This window comes from Lactuca virosa, chromosome 2 (genome assembly GCF_052849685.1).
Source record: "Lactuca virosa cultivar CGN04683 chromosome 2, Lactuca_virosa_CGN04683_v6, whole genome shotgun sequence".
Classification (NCBI taxonomy): Eukaryota; Viridiplantae; Streptophyta; class Magnoliopsida; order Asterales; family Asteraceae; genus Lactuca; species Lactuca virosa.
This window is the reverse complement of record NC_136427.1, coordinates 286,948,607-286,972,815: the sequence shown is the minus strand read 5'-3', so window position 1 is coordinate 286,972,815 and position 24,209 is coordinate 286,948,607. Positions and strand designations below refer to the sequence as shown.

Below are 24,209 nucleotides of genomic sequence, written 5' to 3'. Positions count from 1 at the left end.
TCAATAGGGCCGAAGGGGTATGCCAGCACCCGGATAAGCTAGGAAATATATGACTTATATGTTTATGCACTAGGATGCTATGTGGTAGGATTAGGGGGTGAAATAGTCCCTGATACCGGTCGAAAGGACCGAAGGGGTAGGCCAGCACCCTGATATGCTAAGTGAGGTACCGGTCGACAGGACCGAAGGGGTAGGCCAGCACCCGGATATGCTAGGCAAGATATCGGTCGACAGGACCGAAGGGGTAGGCCAGCACCCTGATATGCTAGGCAAGATACCGGTCGACAGGACTGAAGGGGTAGGCCAACACCCTGATATGCTAGGCATGTTACCAGTTGAAAGAGACTAAAGGGGTAGCTAGTACCCGGATATGTTAGACAGTATGTGTTATGTATGGTATGTGGTACGATGGGGAGACTCACTAAGCTTTGTGCTTACGGTTTTCAGTTTTGGTTTCAGGTACTTCCTCTTCGAAGGGAAAGGAGCCGGCACGGTAGCAGTGCATATACACGATTTTCCGCATATGAGATTATTGGGATTTTTACTCTAACATCGTTACTATATTATGACATGCTTTTGAGACATATGATCTATGGTTTTTATGAAATGAAATAACTTGATGATGTTTTCTATAAATTGTTTTGTGAACCGTTATATCAAAAATGAAAATTTTGGTCATGATTTTTGGGATGTTACAATGACAACTCACGCCTTGTAAATGGCAAAAAATTGAGGTAGTGTGACAAATCCTAGTTGGCACCTAGGTGGACTATTGCAAGTGTGACACTACTCCCTCCGACATTAGTGGTTCTTTTTTTGTAGGTTGTCTTTTGAATGTTCAAGTTACAAAATTTATCAAACCTAAAATACTTGGTTTAAAGTTTGATTTTCTTTAATGTTTCTGAAACTAATTTTTTTAGTAAAAGCTTTTTTCGGTTTGAGTGCGTATGAGTTTGGCGGGTTTCATGGCTTTGTCGTATCTCGACTCAATCTGACATGAACCCGATTTCCAGGTCTATGTTATTATATTTGATTTGAGTTTTTTTTGGTGCTACTACCGCTAAATATTCATGTGTCCACCATTGACCATATTCCATAGATAATTACTCATTTCGCCTCATGTGAAATCGTCAAGATGTGGTCCTATGGTATTTTTCTGGTCCCTAGTATTTAAAAAAATAATTCGACTTAATGTTTGCACCGGTGTTTTAAAAACCGATGTGAACTAGTCAGACGGGAAACCGGGGACGGGAGCGATTCAACAACAACCGATTATATGCTATGTTCTAGATCGATTTGAATCGGGCGATTTCTTCAAAAACCGGGTTGAATAGGTATGTGAAACCGGTAAAAAACCGTTTTGCCGATTTATTGGATTTAAATAGTTGGATTTCACTTAGCCCTTTTAAAAAATAATATATTTGCAACTAAATTTGAACAACTCGCTCAATCAGGAGTATCCGAAGTGTACACAACTCGAAGACCGACGCACATCACTGCCGGATGTAGATCACCGACAGTTGAACCGGTGATCAACAGTAGAACAGGAAACCGGTCATTAGATCGCTTCAAATAAAAAACTGAATTTTAAAACATTGATTTTCACTTTTATTTCATAATATACTAAGAGACATTACCAACTCAAAAATGATTGAAGATGGAAATAGATATATTCAAGTAAGTTTTTCTTCTTTATATGGTTTACATTCACATATAATACTTGGATATATAATACTTGGATATGGTGTAGATCTAGAATTTTATTAGCATAGGAACGATTTTACAAAACCAATTTAGGTTTTGTAATGTAAGGATGTTGTTTGTCTGTACACATATTACGAAATGGGGATATGTAGATCTAGAATTTTATTAGCATAGGAATGATTTGACAAAACTAATTTGGGTTTTGTAATGTAAGGATGTTGTTTGTCTATACACATATTACGAAATGGACCTTTCACTACAAAGCCCAAATAGGTTGTGTGAGATCCAATGACAAATGTATATAACCAGAGGTGGGTCATTTGACCCACCTATGTTTTTCATATGTGTAACAAGTTATATATTATTAAATATGTGACTTACCTAAAATAATTGTGGTGAACTACCCTAATATCTTTGGCAAGAAAAAATCAAATACAACTCATATTCTACATTTTAATAGCCCAATATTTTTCAAATTATAATCCAATATGAATAGCTCACTACAAATTAAATTTAAAAAAAAATTAAAAAAATTGTATATACGAATCGACTGATCCAGACCCACATTTTTTATTTTTATTTTTTATTTTTTATCGTTTTCTATCAATTTCATTTAAATAGTGAACTATATGGATTTACGTTTTAGACTCATCGCCGGTGAGATCATTTCAACATGGTTTTGATTATATTTGATTGTTTATAGCATATAATAGGTCATTATGGTTTGAATACTTGGATATCATGTCATGGTTTGAATACTTGGATATCGTGTCGATCTAGAATTTTGTAGCGTTAAATGGGTTTGCAAGAAGAGTATGGGCTTTGAAGTGCGAATTACGATCAATTTCTCGGTATGGGCATTGCAAATAGATCTTCGCACTACGAAGCTAATATCCATCCCGCAGAATCTAGTTTTTCTCTCGTATCTTGCCTTTGTTGCACATAATAGGTTGTTTGATGTTTCTACAAAGGTTATTTCCCAGTACCCAGAAACAAGCTTCTCAGAGTGAAGATCCTCTTCGTAGGTCTTAGATTGTGATGTGTATATCCATTGTGCTCCTACATGAGGTCTTTTTGGATCCCATCATGGTCGCGGAGGAGCATGTATTATTATTTGATATAAGAGGTTATTGTCTCTCTTTCAGACGAGGGGTATTGTCGTATTACAAAATTTAGATTCGAGCAGATTCCAATACTTGATACCATTAGATTGTCCTTCCTGACATGTGTATTCCCAAAGATTAGTCTCGGCACCTCTATTTACTTAGAGGATGTGGTTCTATTTTATGATAGCATGAAATTTAATGATTTATAAGCGGATGTCGGTCCACACGTGTTGCATGCTTTATTTATATTTATCGTGGAGAATTTTGAGTAGGGCGGTAGAGGTGCACATAAGGCTTGGGACTTCAGTCAAGGCATGTATTGGATTGGCTTGCGACCGACCAAGCTTGTACGGGCCTTCGGCCTAGGCACGTCCTTATGCAACCTCTCTTTCCCTTATTTCTTTGTTTTTTTTAATTATTTTAATTATTTTTTAACTAACGAATAACATAAATAAATGAGTAAGACTTCATCTCTATTCTTAACAAGGTTTTAGAAACGAGGTCGATCCAGCACCGCTTCTTGGTGAAGAGAGAGGATCAAACCAGGACCGCTTCTTGGTGAAGAGAGAGGATCAACCACAAGCATGTTTTTTCCTATTTAAGACATGAATTTAACCGGCCGGTTTACCAAAAAATTGGTTGAACCGTTGACCTAAAACCCCATTTTTACGTGTTTGAAACAAATATTCAACGTTACCGATTTTAACACTTGTTCAATATTCAACATTTCCGTAATAAATAAATAAATAAATGTAATCATATATACCTTATTTATGTGATAATAATTTATCAGGTAAAGTTCTTAGTGCCTTGGTATTTGCACTAGCTTTTTACTCTTATCCCTCAAAGGCAAACTATACGGTACCACTGTCGTTAAGTTCCATGAGAGGAATTGAGGCACTAAATCTCTCTCATAATAATTTATCGGGACAAATTCCTTGATTCCTGGAACGATTTCTCTTATTAAAGTATGTGTTACGTATCCTTTAATGGTTTTGAAAGTGAAATACCACTGATTGGACTGTTTACCAATACAAGTGCATTCTTTGTCTTGGGGAATAGCAGGCTTTGTGGTGGCTTGGCACAACTTGGGTGACCAAAATGCAAGGCGACAAGCAAACAAAAAAAAGAAGTTTTTGGCAAATTTTGGAGTTTTATGTGGAAAATAGTTCTTTCACTATTCTAAACCCAAATGAGGGGCTAGAATACTAGCTGGTAGGCTTCTTTCTTAAACAAATTTTGGAATTTAATGTGGAAACATGGCTCTTTTATTATTACACAACGAAAGAGGGGTCGGAATACATGTCACCTTTCATTTTCTAAGTTGACTTTTAACATTTTGTGAAAATATTTGATGAGAACGCCATTGTGTTGAAAGCTACTACTCTTAGCCAATTAAAAGATACGAAAGGGATTAGAGGGAGTTAATTAATAAAGTTTGATAAAAAAAAAAAAAAAATCTTTGATTTATACCGAGAACATTTTATTTTTTTGGATTTTATAAAGATCTAGATCAAAAAAGTCAGAAAACCGTCTTAAGAGCACTTGCACAGATTCCACCAATTATGGTAAAAATGTTTTGTTGGAATTCAATTCATATAATAGCTCTTATATTAGTCTGTTTCTTATCTTCAAAATTTTGTTTTAAGTCCCTGTCTGTGTTGAGTATGAATCCACAGAAATGTTGAGTGTGAATCCACAGAAAAGCTGGTCAAAAATGGCAGGAACAATGTGAAGTTGTGAAGCCACAATTGTTGAATGAAGACCCAATTGTGTTTTTTGACTACTTCTGATTTCCATCTCTATATAAGAGATTATTCTGTATTTGTAACACTTGTATCTAGTGTAACAAAGAAAGAGTGCAGATTAGCACCAAGAAATATAAACTCCAAGTTACCCTCGTGTGGACGTAGGTCAGAAATAGACCGAACCACCTTAAATCCTTGTGTTCTTGTTTTTCGTGAGCTGTGTGTGTGTTTAGAGTCGTGTGTTAAGTGTCTCGATCCTAACAAGTGGTATCAGAGCGTTGGTTTAGCTCCAGAAGGTGATTTTCAGTTTTTTGGTCGAAATTTGTTTTCGTCAAAAACGATTTTGGTGTATACCGTTGGAAAGGTCTCGTTCCGAAGATTCCGAAAATATTTTTTTCTGAATTTTTCGACCACCGGAAGACGTCCAAATCGCCGGTCAAAGGTTCGACGGAATAGTGACCGGGAAAACCAGTTCGCCGGAGAAGACGACACTGTAGCGCCGGAGCCTTGCCGGAAGACGACACTGTACGCCGGAGCCTTGCCGGAGAAGACGACACTGTACGCCGGAGACTTGCCGGAGAAGACGACACTGTAGCGACAATGTAGCGTCAATGTAGCGTCACTGTAGCGTTACTGTAGCAGAATTTGAAAAACTCAGATTTGGTCCCTGAAGTTTCAGAAAATTGCAAAGACCGGTCCTGAAGTTCCAGAAAATTGCAAGACAGGTCCTGAAGTTTCAGAAAATTGCAAGACAGGTCCCTATTCTTTCAGAAAATTGCAAAAATGGCAGAAGATGGTAAAATCAAAATTGACAAGTTTGATGGAACCGATTATGGATTTTGGAAGATGCAAATTGAAGATATGTTGTATCAGAAAAGTTTGCATTTGCCTATGTTGGGCGAACAACCGGATGACATGTATGATGAAGAATGGAAGTTGTTGGATCGACAAGCCTTGGGTGTAGTTAGGCTTTCATTGGCAAAGAGTGTTGCGTATAACATTGTTAATGAAACAACTACTTATGGAGTATTTAAGGCTTTGTCCAACATGTACGAGAAGCCGTCCGCTTCCAACAAAGTGTTCCTCATCAAACAATTGGTTAACACCAAAATGAAGGAAGGCATGTCAGTTACCGCTCACATAAACGAGTTTAACTCGATTATCTCTCGTTTAGCCTCAGTTGCAATAAAGTTTGAAGATGAAGTACAAGCGCTCCTCCTTTTATCATCTTTGTCCGATAGTTGGTCAGGCACCGTCACAGCTGTTAGTAGTGCATCCGGCACTATTAAACTCACTTTCGAGAGTATTCGTGACTTGATTGTAAATGAAGATATCAGACGGAGAAGCAATGGTGAGACTTCTAGTTCTAGTTCTAGTTCTTTATTGCATACAGAAAGTAGAGGAAGAAGAAACGAAAGAGGACGTAGTCGAGGCAGATCAAAGTCCAGAAAAAGGGGGCAGTCCAAGAACCGAAAAGATATTGAATGTTGGAATTGCAAAGAAAAGGGTCACTTTAGAAGCCAATGCCCAAAACTACCAGCTGAAAAGAAAGAAGTAAACAATGTATCCTCTGAAGAATCGGGAGATTTTCTCATATGCTGTGTTGAGAATTCAGTGGAATCCTGGATTATGGATTCGGGTGCTTCTTTCCATGTCGTCTCATGCCCAGATATGGTCAAGAACCTACAAACAGGTGATCTTGGCAAAGTTCGTTTGGCCGATGATCAAGTGCTTGATGTTACGGGTATTGGGGACGTAGATTTGGAGACCTCCATGGGAACCAACTGGACATTGAAAGATGTCAGGGTTATCCCAAACTTAAGGAGAAAGTTTGATTTCAGTTGGAAAATTGGATGATGAAGGGTTTAATGTTCACTTTGGGGGTGGACAATGGAAAGTGATCAAAGGCAACTTGGTGATTGCCAAAGGAAAGAAGAAAGGCACTCTATACATGGTAGAGATACCTGGTGATGGTGTTCATGCAGTAACCACCAATCCGAGTCCATCTAATTTATGGCACCAACGACTCGGACACATGAGCGATAAGGGATTGAAGATGTTGGCTCAGAAAGGAAAGTTTCCAGACTTGAAGAAAGTCGAAACTGAATTTTGTGAATCTTGTGTTCTCGGGAAACAAAAGCGGGTTACTTTTGTAAAAACGGGGAAGACACCGAAAGCTCAGAAGTTGGAGCTTGTTCACTCGGATGTATTTGGACCAACACCAGTTTCATCTCTAGGAGGCAAAAACTACTATGTAACCTTTATCGATGATTCAACACGCAAGGTATGGGTCTATTTTCTTAAAAATAAATCTGATGTATTTGATACTTTTAAGATATGGAAATCTGCTGTTGAAAATGAAACTGATTTGAAGGTAAAATGCCTGAAGTCGGATAATGGTGGTGAATACATAAGCAAGGAGTTTGTTGACTATTGTGCCAAGCAAGGGATAAAGATGATCAAGACGGTCCCAGGAACCCCTCAGCAGAATGGTGTAGCTGAAAGAATGAATAGAACTCTGAATGAAAGGGCTAGAAGCATGAGGTTGAATTCTGGTTTACCTAAGACATTTTGGGCTGATGCAGTTAATACTGCAGCCTACTTGATCAACCGTTCACCGTGTGTTCCCTTGGATTTTAAATTACCAGAAGAAATGTGGCAAGGGAAGGAAGTAAGTCTCAAACACCTGAAAGTCTTTGGTTGTACTGCTTACAGTTTGTTAAAAGATGGTGACAGGGATAAACTTGATTCAAAGACCAAGAAGTGTACATTCATTGGTTATGGGTCAGATGAAATGGGTTTCAGGCTTTGGGATAGTGAGAGCAGAAAGATAATCCGAAGTAAGAATGTCACCTTTAACGAAGCCGAGTTATACAAAGACAGAAACAACAAAAGTCCAGAAGATCAGAAGGAGTATGTTGAGTTTGAAGGTGTTGAAAAGAAGAAAGAAGCTCCAGTCGAAATCCCTGAATCCGGGGATGATTCAACTGACAGTGGGAGCTCAGGGGATAATTCCAGTAATGATTCTGAAGATGAAGAAACTAGTCCTCCAACTCCAGAGTCCCCAGTCACACCTCAAGTTCAACTAAGAAGATCTTCCAGAGTCACAAGACCACCAAACAAATACTTACCATCTGTCAACTACATTCTTTTGACAGAAAACGGTGAACCCCAGTGTTACTCTGAAGCTATAGGGTTGAAAGATTCATTGCAGTGGGAGCTAGCAATGAAAGATGAAATGAAGTCGCTTGAGAAGAACAACACATGGCACTTAACAAAGCTTCCAGTTGGGAAGAAGGCTCTTCAGAATAAATGGGTTTTCAGGGTCAAGGATGAACATGATGGTACCAAACGGTACAAAGCAAGATTAGTAGTCAAGGGCTTTCAACAGAAAGAAGGAATTGATTTCAATGAAATATTCTCCCCAGTAGTGAAGATGACCACTATCAGACTTGTTCTCAGTATTGTAGCAGCAGAAAGTTTGCATCTAGAGCAACTAGATGTCAAGACAGCTTTTCTACACGGTGACCTAGATGAAGACATTTACATGACACAACCAGAGGGTTTTCAGGATAAAGGCAAAGGAAACTTGGTGTGTAAATTGAAGAAGAGTTTGTATGGTCTGAAACAAGCACCCAGACAATGGTATTTGAAGTTCGATAACTTCATGAGAAAAGTTGGTTACAAGAGATGTGACAATGATCATTGTTGTTACATCAAGAAGTTTAAGGGTTCTTATATCATTCTACTACTCTATGTAGATGATATGTTGATTGCCGGTTCAGACATGTCAGAGATCAAGAAGTTGAAGAAACAGATGTCTGAAGAGTTCGAAATGAAAGACTTGGGAGCTGCAAAGCAAATACTCGGGATGAGTATATTCAGAAACAAAGATGGTTCTTTAACACTATCTCAAGAAAAGTACCTTGAGAAAGTATTAGAGAAATTCAGCCTTAAAGATGCCAAGATCAGAAGCACACCTTTGGGAAGTCACTTTAAGCTTTCTAAAGCTCAGTCACCCAGATCAGATGAAGACAAGAAAGAAATGGCTAAAGTTCCTTATGCATCCGCATTTGGTAGCCTCATGTATGCAATGGTATGCACGAGACCAGATATAGCTCATGCAGTGGGAGTTGTTAGTAGATTCATGTCCAATCCAGGAAGAGAACATTGGGAAGCAGTTAAATGGTTGTTGAGATACTTAAAGGGACTTCAAAGACGGCATTAAATTTTAAGGGAAAAGACGTAGTTCTGAATGGTTATGCAGATGCAGATCTTGGTGGTTGTAAAGATTCATACAAAAGCACCACATGGTATGTCTTTACAGTGGGCGGCACTGCAGTAATTTGGATGTCCAAACTACAGAAAAGTGTTGCCCTTTCAACCACAGAAGCAGAGTATATGGCAGTTGCTGAAGCAAGCAAAGAGCTTATATGGTTGAAGAATTTTCTCAACGAACTTGGCAAAGAACAAGATGATTGTGCATTATTTTGTGACAATCAAAGTGCAATTCATCTTGCAAAGAATCCCGTCTTCCATTCGAAGACAAAGCACATACAGCTGAGATATCACTTCATCGGAGAAAGAATTAATGATGGCACTCTGAAGTTGAATAAGATCAAAGGAACTGAAAATCCAGCTGATATGTTGACTAAGGTTGTCACCTTAGAAAAGTTGAAGCTTTGCATAGCTTCAACTGGCCTTCAGGATAATTGAAGAGAAGGCCAGGGTAACTAGGAAGGAGTTAAGATCAAATACAGATGCACAGTTGAAGCACAGGTGAAGATTGTTCCGTGGCTTCAAGTGGGAGATTGTTGAGTATGAATCCACATAAATGTTGAGTGTGAATCCACAGAAATGTTGAGTGTGAATCCACAGAAAAGCTGGTCAAAAATGGCAGGAACAATGTGAAGTTGTGAAGCCACAATTGTTGAATGAAGACCCAGTTGTGTTTTTTGACTACTTCTGATTTCCATCTCTATATAAGAGATTATTCTGTATTTGTAACACTTGTATCTAGTGTAACAAAGAAAGAGTGCAGATTAGCACCAAGAAATATAAACTCCAAGTTACCCTCGTGTGGACGTAGGTCAGAAATAGACCGAACCACCTTAAATCCTTGTGTTCTTGTTTTTCGTGAGCTGTGTGTGTGTTTAGAGTCGTGTGTTAAGTGTCTCGATCCTAATAGTCTGGACCATAACAAATTATTCCTATAAGTAATTTTGACTAGCAGGTCCTCAATTTGTCTTGGTCAAGATGATACGGAATTTACGGATGGCTTTCATTTTGCATGCATGTCGTGTAGGCTTATAATTAATTAACATGCAAAAACAGAGTATAAATTTGAAAGCCAGCACCCAGTTATCCTTGTACTCTTCTTAAATTAAAATGAACTCTGATCGTATTACATTCCTCTATTCTACTCTTGTTATTTTTCTGATAACCAACACCATTTCTGCTTCTGTTGGCGGTAACGAGACTGATTTTCAGGCGTTGATGGGGTTCAAGTCGATGATCAGGAATGAAGAAGCTCTAAGCTCATGGAATGCATCCTTTCATTTCTGTGATTGGAGTGGTGTTTCATGTGGGAAGCGCCACAGAAGAGTCATTGATGTATCATTGGAGTCGCAAGGGCTAGAAGGGTCGTTGTCTCCACATGTAGGGAACCTCAGCTTCCTTCGTTTCTTCTCTCTCTGGAACAACAGCTTTCAAGGAACCATCCCTCATGAACTGGGTCGTCTATCCAGGCTACGTGTCCTCGATCTTCGCTTTAACAAATTCAACGGAATCATTCCAAGTAACTTGTCTCGTTGTTCTAACCTTGAAAGGCTTGGCCTTTCTAATAACAAGCTAGTTGGAAGCATACCCAAAGAGATTAGTTTCCTCTCAAAACTTACTCACTTTGTAATTGCTAGAAATAAGTTAACAGGTGGAATCCCGCGTGTCTTGGGGAATATAACATCAATGGAAGTGTTCTCTGCTGCTGAAAATCCATTGGGTGGGAGCATTCCAGACTCCTTAGGCCATTGGAAAAGCTTAACAGGTTTTGATTGTGGTCGTTGTAATTTATCTGGAACCATCCATCATTCCATTTATAACCTCTCACTCCTAACTCATTTTATCTTGCCTTGGAATCAGCTTACTGGTACTCTTCCCTCGTCGTTAGGTGCAATGCTCCCACATCTTGAGTACTTTCAGTTATGGGGTAACCAACTAACCGGACTTCTCCCACCCTCGATAGCTAATTGTTCAAAATTATATCATCTTGAAATGCAAGCAAACAGTTTTAGTGGGAAGTTGACAATTGACTTTGCAAAACTAAAAGATATCCGTGTGATATCCCTTGGTGGTTACGTTAATGGTAACATCAGTGGACTTGGAGAAGGTGATGATATGAGGTTTATTGATACTTTGAAAAACTGCAGCAAATTAGGGACTTTGCAGGTTTTTAATTCCAAGTTTCAAGGAGTGTTGCCCACATCAATTGGTAATCTTTCTGGTCAACTCTATCATCTAATCTTAGCAGAAAATAATTTATATGGACACCTCCCTTCAAGTATAGGTAATCTAGTCGGCTTGACCACTCTAGGTTTATCAGATAACCGATTCACAGGAGAAATCCCTTCCACCATTGGTCAGCTTCAAAATCTACAATCTGCTGATCTATATGACAACCAATTTTCCGGGGCGATTCCAGATTCCATTGGAAACTTATCATTGTTGATTAACCTTGATTTAAGTTCCAACAGATTAGAATGGCATATTTCCATCAAGCCTGGAAAATTGTCATCGTCTATTACAATTGCAACTTGCTCACAATAAACTCAGTGGCAAAATTCCTAAACAACTTGTTCAACTTTCATCTCTAGCCGTAGTATTAAATCTTTCTCAAAACAACCTCACTGACTCACTTCCAATAGAGGTTGGCCAACTCAAGATGCTGAGTGCTCTGGATTTATCTGATAATAATTTATCAGGAAACATTCCTAGTAGCCTTGGTGATTGCACTAGCCTTTCATTCTTATCCCTCAAAGGTAACTCATTTCAAGGCATAGTACCATCGTCATTAACTTCAATGAGAGGAGTTGAGATACTTGATCTCTCTCATAATAATTTATCAGGCCAAATCCCTCAATTCATGGAACGGTTTTCATTCGTATATGTAAACCTATCATTTAATGATTTTGAGGGTGAAGTACCAGTGCTAGGAGTGTTTGCCAATGCCAGTGCATTCTCTGTTATGGGTAATAGCAGGCTTTGTGGTGGCTTGGCTGAACTTGGGTTACCCAAATGCAAGAAGACAGAAAAACATCAAAAAGAGTTTCCTCTGTCCATCATATTCATTATAATTGCGTTCACCATTTTCAGCATTCTATGTTTAGTGTATGTTTGGTATAAGAAAAGGAAGGGCCCATCATCTCAATCACTTAGGGATGAACAGTTCATGAAAGTATCATACGGTGAACTTCTCAAGGCTACCAATGGATTCTCCGAAGCCAATTTGATTGGCGAGGGTGGGTTTGGCTCTGTTTACAAAGGAGTCCTTGATGATACAATTGTTGCAGTCAAAGTTCTTCATCTGCAAAACCGAGGTGCTCACAAAAGCTTTATAGCGGAATGTGAAGCATGGCGGAATATCCGACACCGGAATCTGTTGAAGATAATAACTTCATGTTCAAGTCTTGACTTTCAAGGCAATGACTTCAAAGCTTTGATATTCGAGTTCATGCCCAATGGGAGTTTACATGATTGGTTGCATTCAAGTTCAAGTACATCCAGGCTAAACCTTCTTCAAAGAATAAAAATCCTCCTTGATGTTGCATCTGCACTTGATTATCTTCACAATCATTGCCTGCCAACAATCGTTCACTGTGACCTGAAGCCTAGCAACATTCTGCTAGATGATGATTTAGTGGCTCACATTGGAGATTTTGGGTTAGCTCGATTTCTTGGAACAAATTCAGACCAAAACAGCACAAGTGGCATTAGAGGAACAATTGGGTTTGCACCTCCAGGTAAAGTTCATATATTCCGGTTCATGCTCATATATATTTGTAGCTACTACATTTCCTTTTATTAAAGTAACTGCTTATAAGTTGCAGAGTATGGTGTTGGGAGTGAGATGACAAGTAGTGGGGATGTCTATAGTTTTGGAATACTATTGTTGGAGGTGATGACAGGAAAGAGGCCGACAGACAACATCTTTAATGAAGGCCTCAGCCTTCATAAATTTGCAGACATGGCCTTGCCAGACCATGTAATCGATGTTATTGATGATGACCTTCTGAATTTACTTCAAGAGGAAGTTATTGCTACGCAATGTACGGAAGCGAAAGCAAAGAAAATAGAGGAATGTGTGGCCTCAACTATGAAGATTGGAGTATCATGCTCTATGGATTCCCCGCCACAACGGATGAATATTGAAAATGTTGTCCGTGACTTGCAGCATATTCTGGATATGCTTCAAAATATGTGAGGTGTCATGTTAGTCCAGATTGTGTGTATTTATTGTTAAATATGGATGTATTTGAGTATTTGCTGAATCTTGTATTTTGATGGTATAAACTATGAAATAAATGGATTGAATGTATTATTTTGAAAATATGGTGGTCTGTTAAAAATAAAATTGGGTAGAGTTGAAAGAATGGAATCTTTGGAGGGTCAAGTTGCAAATCTTGGAAGTTTGAAAAATACATATACCATTTATTGTTTTTTTTTTCATGTTGGGTTTTTGTTGGTGGGATAAGAAACAAAGAAAAGAATCCAAGAACAAATTAAGCATATTATTAAAGATTAAGAACCAATTTTTTATTGGATTAAGGTTGTGGAATCGATTAAGAGCATCCACAATGATGAGTTCAATGGAAGAGTTGAATGAGGTGACAAGTCAGTGTCATTCAATAGATAAACTCTACCATTATGAGATGCCACCTTGGCATTCAATGGATTTGGAGTTCAATGGCCATTGAACTCTTCAATGGGAAAAATGAAAGTTTTTAATTCTTAATTATTTAGTATAAATTACATTTTGTAACATTCTATCGAACTCTGAGTTCAATGCATTGTGGGAAAAAAAATGATAAAGTTGTATGAATTGTAGAAAGATGATGTGACAATTCATTGAACTCTATGGAGTTCAATGCATTGTGGATGCCCTAAGGGATAGAGTTCGTGGTCAAAGCTTAGAAGTATGTGTACGGTGTTAATATTGACCTATTCTTGCTAAATAAATTCCACAATCATTAGATTCAACCCACACCCAAGACAACACCACAAAATTCCAAATCCATGGTCTTCCCCTTTCAAATTTAGTTCACACGCACGTGTTTGTGGCGTTTATGTGGGTTTTTTTTATTTTCATGAATTGGTTGGACTTCTCATCACCATATATGAAGTCGAAGTTCTCCAAAAAGAAAATGAATGGGCAGGGGTTATGTTTGTGGATGACATTGATTTCACTAAGTGTGTAAAACTTGACACTTTTTTGGTATTTGCCCATAAATTTAAAAGCCAGCAATGCCATAAATTGAATCGCAGTAACACTGATTTGAGACAAAAGAGAAGTTAGTCTTTAAATTAGGTAACTTAATTAGATACGTATAAACAAAAAGGAAGATATGGCACTAACTTAGGGGTGTTCTAAAGCTTAGTTCACCATTTCTGTCCAAAAAGCTTGCCCTGTTTCTTTCTCCTTTGTTCTGTACTCTGTTTTTTCTTGATTTTGGTACAGCACCAAGAGGTTGGTTATTTACAGCGATACTAGTTGAAAAGACCAAACCTGAAACTTTGAAACTCGTTTGACTGTAGCCAAAGAAAACAGCAAACCACAAGGACCACTTTTGCAATTTTCTCTCTCTTTTTTTTATTTGATTGGTTGGTTTTACAGTAGAACTTAGACTATTTCTTATCTTTAAAACAAAAAATCAACGTGTGGAAATATGTTGCCAAACATATAATAATCATAATTATTCCTAAAAATTATTTGACCAATAGAGTCCTCAACTTTGTGTTGGTCAAAGTGACAATGAATTATTGGATGGCATTCATTTGACTAGTTGCATGTCATGACAAGGTCATGATGGCATTTATTTTACTAGTCGCGTTATCATACAAAAACTGAGTATAAACTCAAACGCCATAAATTATCCTTGTAATCCTAAGTTTAGTTCAAAAAATGAACTCTGGTATTGCTTTCCTTTTTTCTAGTATTGTTATATTTTGGATTACCTCTACTGTCTCTGCTTCGGGTAATGAGACCGATTATCAAGCGTTGTTGCAGTTCAAGTCAATGATCACCAATGATCCATTAAGCTCATGGAACGCCTCCTTTCATTTCTGTGAGTGGAGTGGTGTTTCATGTGGGAAGCGGCACAGAAGAGTCACTTCTCTACAACTGTATTCACAAGGCCTAGAAGGCTCATTGTCTCCTCATGTAGGGAACCTCAGCTTCCTTCGTTTCTTTTCTCTTTGGAACAACAGCTTTCAAGGATTGATCCCAAATGAACTTGGTCGTCTATCCAGACTACGTGTCCTCGACCTTGGCTATAACAAATTCAACGGAGCCATTCCAACAAACCTGTCCGGTTGTTCTGATATGGAAAAGCTTGGACTCCATAATAACAAGCTGGTTGGAAGCATTCCCAAAGAGATCAGTTACCTGTCCAAAGTTACTTTATTTTCAATTCTTACTAATAACTTAACAGGTGGAATCCCGGCTGTCTTGGGGAATATAACATCAATGGAAGTGTTTGCTGCTGTTGACAATCCGTTGGGTGGGAGCATTCCAGACACCTTAGGCCAGTGGAAAAGCTTAACAGATCTTGGCTTGGGTGCTTGTAACTTATCTGGAACCATCCCTCATTCCATTTATAACCTCTCACTTCTAACTATTTTTTCCTTGGCTGGGAATCAGCTTACCGGTAGTCTTCCTTCAGCCGTAGGTGAAATGCTCCCGAATCTTGAGCGCCTTCAATTACGGGAAAACCAACTGACCGGACCTCTTCCACCCTCGCTATCTAATTGTTCCAAATTACAACTTGTCGCAGTGAACAAGAACAATTTTAGGGGGAAGTTGACAATCAACTTTGCAAGACTAAAAGATATCCATAACTTAATCTTGGGTGATAACATCTTTGGATCCGGAGAAGCTGATGATATGAAGTTTATTGATACTCTGAAAAACTGCAGCAAATTAGAGTACTTGGATTTTCGCAATTGCAAGTTTCAAGGAGTGCTGCCCGTATCAATTGGTAATCTTTCTGATCAGCTCCGTTATCTTGTTATACAGGGAAATCATCTACATGGACGCCTCCCTTCAAGTATAGGTAATCTGTTCGGCTTGACCTCTTTGGCTTTATCAGGTAACCGATTCACTGGAATAATCCCATCCACCATTGGTAAGCTTCAAAAGCTACAAGAAGCTTATCTACTAGGGAACCAATTTTCAGGGCCGATTCCACATGCCCTCGGGAACTTATCATTGTTGACTAGACTTTGGTTAAGCTCCAACAGATTGGAATTGGATATTCCATCCACCCTGGGAAATTGTCATAATTTATTCGAGATGTATCTTGATGACAATAAACTCAGCGGCAGAATACCTAAACAGCTTCTTCAACTTTCATCTCTAACCATAGCATTAAATCTTTCTCACAACAACCTGTTTGGGTCACTTCCAATAGAGGTTGGCGACCTTAAGATGTTGAATTATCTTGATCTATCTAATAATAATTTATCTGGTAAAATTCCTAGTAGCCTTGGAGGTTGCACTAGCCTTTTACACTTATCCCTCAAAGGCAACTTATTTCAAGGCATGGTACCACCGTCATTAAGTTCAATGAGAGGAATTACAGTACTCGATCTCTCTCATAATAATTTATCGGGACAAATTCCTCGATTCTTGGAACAGTTGACCTTGTTAGAATATGTAAACCTATCCTTTAATGACTTTGAGGGCGATGTACCGGTGGTAGGAGTGTTTGCCAATGCAAGTGCATTCTCTGTTTTAGGGAATAGTAGGCTTTGTGGTGGCTTGGCTGAGCTTGGCTTGCCCAAATGCCAGGCAACACGAAAACCTAAAAAAGGATTTCCTTTGTTTGTGATATTCATTCTGATTGCATTCACCCTCGCCGGCGTTTCATGTTTTGCATATGTTTGGTGTAAGAAAAGGAAGGGTCAACCGTCTGAATCATCGAGGGACGAACGATTCATGAAAGTATCATACGCTCAACTTCTCAAGGCTACCAATGGTTTCTCCAAAGCAAATTTGATTGGTGAGGGCGGGTTCAGCTCTGTTTACAAAGGAGTCCTCGATCATGATGATAGATTTGTTGCAGTCAAAGTTCTACATCTTCAAACTCGAGGTGCTCACAAAAGTTTTATGGCAGAGTGTGGAGCATGGCGGAGTATTCGACACCGGAATCTGTTGAAGATAGTAACTTCATGTTCAGGTGTTGACTTTCAAGGCAATGACTTCAAAACTTTGGTATACGAGTTCATGTCCAATGGAAGTTTACATGATTGGTTGCATTCAAGTGAAACTACATCCGGATTGAACCTCGTCCAAAGAATAACCATTCTCATTGATGTCGCATGTGCACTTGATTATCTGCACAATCATTGCTTGCCAACCATCGTTCACTGTGACCTGAAGCCTAGCAACATTCTACTTGATGATGATATGGTGGCCCATGTTGGAGACTTTGGTTTAGCACGATTTCTTGGAACAAATTCAAACCAAAACAGCACAAGTGGCATTAGAGGAACGATTGGGTACACACCTCCAGGTAAATTAAGTCCATTTATTCCCACATGCTCATATTTATTTGTAGTATATAATAACCTTTTCCTAAATTAAATGCTTATAAGTTGCAGAGTATGGTGTTGGGAGCGAGATGACAAGTAGTGGGGATGTCTATAGTTTTGGAATACTATTGTTGGAGGTGATGACAGGGAAGAGGCCAACAGACAACATCTTTAACGAAGGCCTTACCCTTCATAAATTTGCACAAATGGCCTTGCCAGACTCTGTAAATGATGTTATTGATGATGACCTTCTAAAATTTTTTCAAGAGGATGCTATTGCTACACAATCCACGTTAGAATATGCAAAGAAAATAGAGGAATGTCTGGCTTCAACCGTCAAGATTGGAGTATCATGCTCTGTGGATTCCCCACCACAACGGATGAACATCGCAAATGTTGTCCATGAGTTGCAACATATTCTAGATATGCTTCAAAACATTTGAGGTGCCATGCTAATCAGTATTGTGGGTGTTAATTGACTAAAAATAGATGTATTTGAGTATGTGATGAATTTTGTATTTTGTTGGAATAAAATGTGGAAGGAATGGAATTAAGGTGTTATTTTAAAAATATGGTGGTCTCTACAGAGAAAGATAAAGTTTTGAGGTACATTTGAAAGAACGGAAACATTGGGGTTAGATTGCAAATTTTAAACATTTATAAGTACCATTGTGAAACCCATAGTGGAAACATACACATCATTTGTAAGTAAATGTGTGTCAAATCCTTCTATGGGATCTGTGAAACATAGAGAACCCAATCAAGAGATTTGCTGTCTTTTGTGCTTATTCTGTCAGTTTAGATGCTTACATGTATGGTTCTTATAGTTATTGCTGGGAGTTCATCACTACCACCACCTTCATCTTTGTGTTCTACAACATAAGGAAATCCAAAAGCCAGATGGTGAACTTCGATCCTCATTATCCCTCTCCAATACTTATTGTGAAATTGTGGAATGTTTCCTTTTCTTGTTCTACTGTTGGTAAGAGGTGAAGGATTATAGGAGGCTATACCTCATTTCTTTGTTTCTTGCACGCTGATGTTGATCTGCACCCAACAAAGCCGATTTCAGAGGAGAAGAAAAAACAGAGAAAACAGAGAATTTCTTTGAAAGGCTACTGGAATATTGATGAATCACATATGTATGCACGCCTTCCTACTCCTGAATTTAAAAAATAAAATTAAATAAATAAATAAATAAAAACCCAATAGATAAGTATATAACCAGTTACACAATTAACACATCCGAACTTATAGGAATCAAAAGAAGTGCATTAAGCTGGTAAACTGGCAGAAATGGGAAAAAATCTTCTGTCCAAGCAGTGTTTATCTTTTTGAAAAACAAACATTATTTAAGTTTTCAACGAAACATTTGTGCGGTTAGGTTTATTTAAAAGTTTTAGCAACTTAAGTATGAAGAGTTGATTCCATTTGGGGTGTCTTCCCTGCTTGATTGATCCAAGTTAGGGATGTCAACGGGGGCAAACGGGACGGGAAGTGCAGTCCCCGCCCCCGCCCCCGAAATTTCCCCGTTCCTCCTTCCCCGCCCCCGCTCCCGAAATGTTCAGCCTTCCTGCCCCCGCCCCCGAATCCCCTTTATTACCCCCGCCCCCGCCCCCGATTGATTTTGGGATGCTTTTTTTTGGGTTAAAAAACGTTATTTTTTAGGCTAAAAGAAGCTATTTTTTAGGTAACAAATAATTATTTATAACATAATTTTATATGTTAAAAATAAAAATGTTATGACATCTTAAAAACATTATACTAACAACTTAAAAACATGTTTTTTGATGAATTTTGGAAGCTCAAAATCATGTTATTGTTTATTATATTTATATAATTAATATATGTGTAATTTATTAAAGGGGTCCCCATTGGGGTTTCGGGACGGGATTGCCTACTCCCGCCCCTGCCCCCGAAATTAAAACGGGGGTTAACTTTGCCCCCGCCCCCGTCCCCGCCTCCGATTTTTTTAAAAAATTCCCCCAAAAGGGACGGGCCCCCCACAGGAAGGGGGTCCCACATGACTTTTTGACATCCCTAATCCAAGTGCGCCCTTCACATTCATATGGTCAACTTTCCGGGCATAGGAAACTAGATTTAAGTAAAGAGCATACTGATAGATTCTGTTTGAAATAAGCAAATGATTGAAATAAAGTGACCTGATTCGAGAGGGGCAAAGTCTCCAATACAAACGTAATACCCTGATAAAATCTAAAACTGACTAAAAATAAAACATAGCCTGTTAATAATAAAAATGGTTACTAACTGCTCCTGGAAAAGGGCTTGTGAACTGCCCCACATCATTCCATTTCCCCACTACTACTTTGACTAAGTGGGTCCAACCAATACCCAAATATTGAATTAAGTTGCTCCAAGTCCACCTAGCTCTTTGACCCGTTTCTTTTTCCTTGTGTACACTTTAACCGGTATTGTATCACGTACCTTGACAGACTTGTTTACACTAGAATTCCATTTTTTTGAATTGGATTAAAGAGAAAAAGATGTGGAATCTAAAAGAGGGGAGTTTTGAATAATCAAGTATCTTATTTCAAACTCATCATTGAATTTGTCTTTGGTTGTATTGGAAATATTGGAATAGTTTGAAGGTTGTTTGGTAAGTTTTATTGGTATCAGGTTTGTTATATCTATTCTTATGCAGGGTGTATATTGTATTTACTAGATTGTGTTGGACTGCGCTTCTAACTTTATACATATAAACACGCAGATCTATTTCGGGTTAAGGTTGGGTGGAGTTTACTTGGATCTGTGACCCGGTTTCATGCCATGAGCATATATTTGTGTTATGTGTGTGTTTGTGTAATTAGACACAAAAAAATTTCACACACACATATGCTCTTCTCTCTCTTTTTAGCTCTTGAGTCTATTAGGGTTTCTATCTAGATTAGGATTTCTGTGGTTCAAGAGTTATATTGTTTTTCCTTCTTTGTTCTTTGTGTTCTTGAGTGTAGAATAGGGAGAGTTTTGTGGTGAGGAGAATTGTATTGAAAGTGAGAGAATCTGTAGTGAGTTTTCGTTTGTATGTAATGAAAATCAAATGGTTCTTATAATAAAAGGGTTGTTGATGTTGTGTATGTTTAGTTTGTTTTCTTTTTATGGTATCATAGCCACATTCGGCTCATTAGTGTGTTGATCGTCTTCTTAGAAGTCGATCTGTTGTTCGTTCTATGGTCAAGATCTAGGGTTTCTATCCATCTAGATCTTGTGTCTCGGTGTTCTTGGCTGTTCTTACCCTATCTCATGTCAGATCTAGGGTTTCCTACTCATCGGAGAGTTTCCCTGATCTAGGTTTCCTGCTCATCGAAGATTTTCCCTAGTAGTTTTCCTTGTCACATTTGTTTAAGAGTAAACGATCGGAGCGGTAGTAAACATTAGTGTATGAGCGCTAACGGCCAACACATCTAGGGATGAGCATAGGTGGGTACCCGCCCTAATTATCTGGAACCGAAACTGGTGGTTCCTAAAATATTGGAACCAAAACCGGAACCGGCGGGTAGCGGTTCCAATATCGGGCACCTGGTTCGTTAATTTGTTGAATTTGTAAAACTTTTACAACTATATCTATGAGTTAGAATTCAAAGAATTAGAGTCCAAAACTAAACGAATATTTATATTAGTTAAAATTTAACTTGAACATAATAAGGCATTATGTCGACTATTTACAAATTCATTTTGAACATGGATAGTTTAAATTCAAAGTGAAAATCACACATGGAAATTTAAAAGTTTAAATTACTCAAAATTCTAGAATTTAAATGATGTTATTTAAGATACTTTATAAAGCAATGTTCTAAAAAGCTTGCCACGGCTTCGCCATGGCGCGTCATGGCTCCAAGGCTTGTACTTGTCGCCAACCTTTGAAAAAATGCCGCCTTAAGTCACATATGTATATAAAAATGAATAATAGTAGAAAATACATATAAAATTATTAATTATATACAAAATTGCCGCATTAAGTCACGCTTTACAAACAATATGGCTCGTCATGACTCAAAAAAGCTTGAGGCTTGACATTGCCGCCAAGTCACGCCTTACGTTATTTAGAACCTTGGTATAAAGTATATATATATATATATATATATATATATATATATATATAAGCACACAAGTTTCGACGAGTACCCAACGGGTAGCAGTTCCGTAAAAATGAAAACCGGAACCAGAACCATTTAAGGTTGTTCCTAATCCGGAACTAGCAGTTTTGAGGCAGCTCCGGTTCCGAAAGCAGGTATCCAGTTCCGTTGATCATCCCTAAACGCATCTCTGATCGGTCAACATTAAACAATGTGTAAACGAGAAAACTTTTAAAAGAGGAGGTCATGGAATTTGGATGCCATGTTGCTTCTCGGTGGTAGATCGGTTTGAAATAACTGATTTATCGAATCTATATTGATGTTTGCTCTTATTCGTCTCGTAGAAATGCATTGTAAGTCTTCTTTTCCGTATTATTGTTTGTTTGGGTTCTTCCTGGGTATTGATTGGTCCACCTGCTATTTAGTTGGGTTTTTTTGTCTATCTGTTGTTGTCTAGTATTTGTCTAGTCGTTTTATCACTCATTGTGCTCTTGTCTCATATGATCAAGAATCTCTAGAAATCAATGGTGACACAGAACAAGAGAATAAAGTTTTTCTTTGATTGATTTTTCATACATCGATTACAACAAGAGAGACAAAATAAATAAGCTAAACAATCACAAAAAAAAGAAGATAATTGATTGACCAATATTTAAGGAGGGAATATATGGACGAAAATAGAGAATCCCATACTCCCCTTCAAGATGGAGCATGGAGATCGCGAATGCCCATCTTGTTTAGTAGAGAACGAAGTTGTTGCGTGCTGAGACCCTTAGTCAGAAGGTCTGCAAGTTGAAGTTTGCTTTCAATTGGTTGTGGTTCGATGTCTCTAGTCTCTACACGTTCACGAACAAAGAAACAGTCCATTTCGACATGTTTTGTTCGTTCATGATAAACGGGATTGTTAGCTATGTGACGAGCAGCTTGATCGTCACAAAACAAGGATGTTGGTGTTGTGAGTTGAACTTGCATATCTTTGAGTAACCATCTCACCCACAAGACTTCACTAACAGTGGAAGCCATCGCTCTATATTCTGCCTTTGCCGAAGACCGAGAGACGATTGACTGTTTTTTTGTTTTCCAAGAGATGGGGCCGCCACCGAATAAAAGAAGGTACCCTGTTCTGGACCGTCTTGTAAAAGGACACCCAAGCCAGTCTAAGTCACAGTAAGCAGTCAAATTTAAAGGCCCTTCGCGGGGAAGAAGATCTCTTGACCCGGTGTTCCTTTTAAGTATCTTAAGACCCGATTTGCAGCTTCCAAATGGTTTTGACGAGGGTCCGATACAAATTGACTGAGAACATTCACGGCATATGTGACATCAGGTCGGGTAGCTTGTAGATACAACAATCTTCCCACAAGTCTTCGATATTGGGTAGCATCCACTCGAGCTCGTTCTTCTCCTTTGTCTAGTTTGGTTCCTTGCTCGAAAAGGAAAGCACTTGGCCGACAACCCAACATTCCGCTATCCTTTAAGATGTCCAAGATGTATTTTCGTTGACTCAAAACTAAGCCATCACTTGTTTTGGCAACCTCAATCCCAAGAAAATATTTCAGGGGTCCAAGGTTCTTGATACTGAATTCATTGTCAAGTTGTTACTTTGTCCGTTGAATCTTGTCAGAATTATTCCCAACGATGATGACGTCATCTACATAAACAAGGATAGCAACATAGACCCCTCCCTTTTGATAAGTGAATAAGGAGTGATCTGCTTTTGATTGTTCGAAGCTCAAGGAGATAAGGAAACTTGTTAACTTTCTGTACCAGTTTCTTGACGCTTGCTTGAGCCCATAAAGAGATTTTCGAAGACGACGGACTCTAGTTTCTCCTTCCTTTACAAACCCTTTTGGAATCTTCATGTAGACTTCTTCATCTAAGTCTCCATGTAAGAACGCATTGTTGACGTCCAGTTGATGGATGATCCAGTTTTTCTTGGTTGCAACGGCTAATAGAGTTCGAACAGTGACAAGCTTGGCAACCGGAGCAAAGGTTTCATGATAGTCTACTCCTTCCATTTGTGTGAAACCCTTTGCAACGAGTCTGTCTTTCAACCTCTCCATTGGATTTGAACTTTGTCTTGTAAACCCATTTTGAGTCTATAGGTCGCTTTCCTTTTGGTAATTCTTCTAAAGTCCACGTCCCATTCTTTTCAAGAGCCTTTATTTATTGATGCATGGCATTCCGCCATTTCTCATCCTGTGCAGCTTGTTCAAAACAACTTGGTTCTTGATTAGAACTTATTGCCGTTAAAAAAGCTTTGTGAGAATGAGAAAATTTATCATAAGAAACGAAATGAGAAATGGGGTGTACCGTCGAGTTTGCTTGACTGGATTTGGGTTGTGAGTTGGTGACCGAAAGGGGAAGGTTCACGACGTATTCATTGAGACGAGCCGGTTGTATTTGTATCCTTTTGCTTCTTGGTTCCGGTTTGTCGTGAGGAATGGCGTGATTTTCTTGGATTTCTTGATCCAAAATGGGGCTGCCATTTTTCAAAAGAATCATCCTCATGTTGAGCATTGTTTTATTCTTCAGTTCTTGTATCATCAGATGTGGTGCTAGGACAATCTCGTGATGGATCATCAAAACAATTGTTTCGCTCACCACCGTCCAAGTTGGAGTTAGTGAACTCAAAATGAACTTTGGTTGGTTCATCTTTGCTGCAATCAAAGCTTCCGGAAATGTGCTTGAAGGGAAAATTGTCTTCAAGAAATAATACGTCATGGCTCACAATGATTTTTTTACTTTCAATGTCA

General features: G+C 38.5%; 1 protein-coding gene and 1 pseudogene across 2 annotated transcripts; both read left to right on the top strand.

Moving 5' to 3' along the window:
- The first annotated feature begins 9,930 nt into the window (after nt 1-9,930).
- On the top strand, nt 9,931-13,101 carry LOC145161326 (uncharacterized; annotated as a pseudogene). The gene is made up of 2 exons (XR_013738468.1): nt 9,931-12,573; nt 12,661-13,101. The product of XR_013738468.1 is annotated as an uncharacterized LOC145161326 (transcript).
- Nucleotides 13,102-14,703: 1,602 nt separating this feature from the next.
- Nucleotides 14,704-17,950, top strand: LOC145161325 (uncharacterized). The gene is made up of 2 exons (XM_079080827.1): nt 14,704-17,343; nt 17,432-17,950. Exons 1-2 carry the CDS (start codon nt 14,733-14,735, stop codon nt 17,803-17,805), a joined length of 2,985 nt encoding a protein of 994 aa, XP_078936953.1. The 5' UTR covers nt 14,704-14,732; the 3' UTR covers nt 17,806-17,950.
- Nucleotides 17,951-24,209: the final 6,259 nt, after the last annotated feature.

Excerpts from the sequence above, each read along its gene's own strand:
- LOC145161325 (XM_079080827.1), top strand. The coding sequence starts at position 14,733 with ATGAACTCTGGTATTGCTTTCCTTTTTTCTAGTATTGTTATATTTTGG. Across the intron at positions 17,344-17,431 it reads GATTGGGTACACACCTCCAG|AGTATGGTGTTGGGAGCGAG; the intron begins GTAAATTAAGTC and ends TATAAGTTGCAG.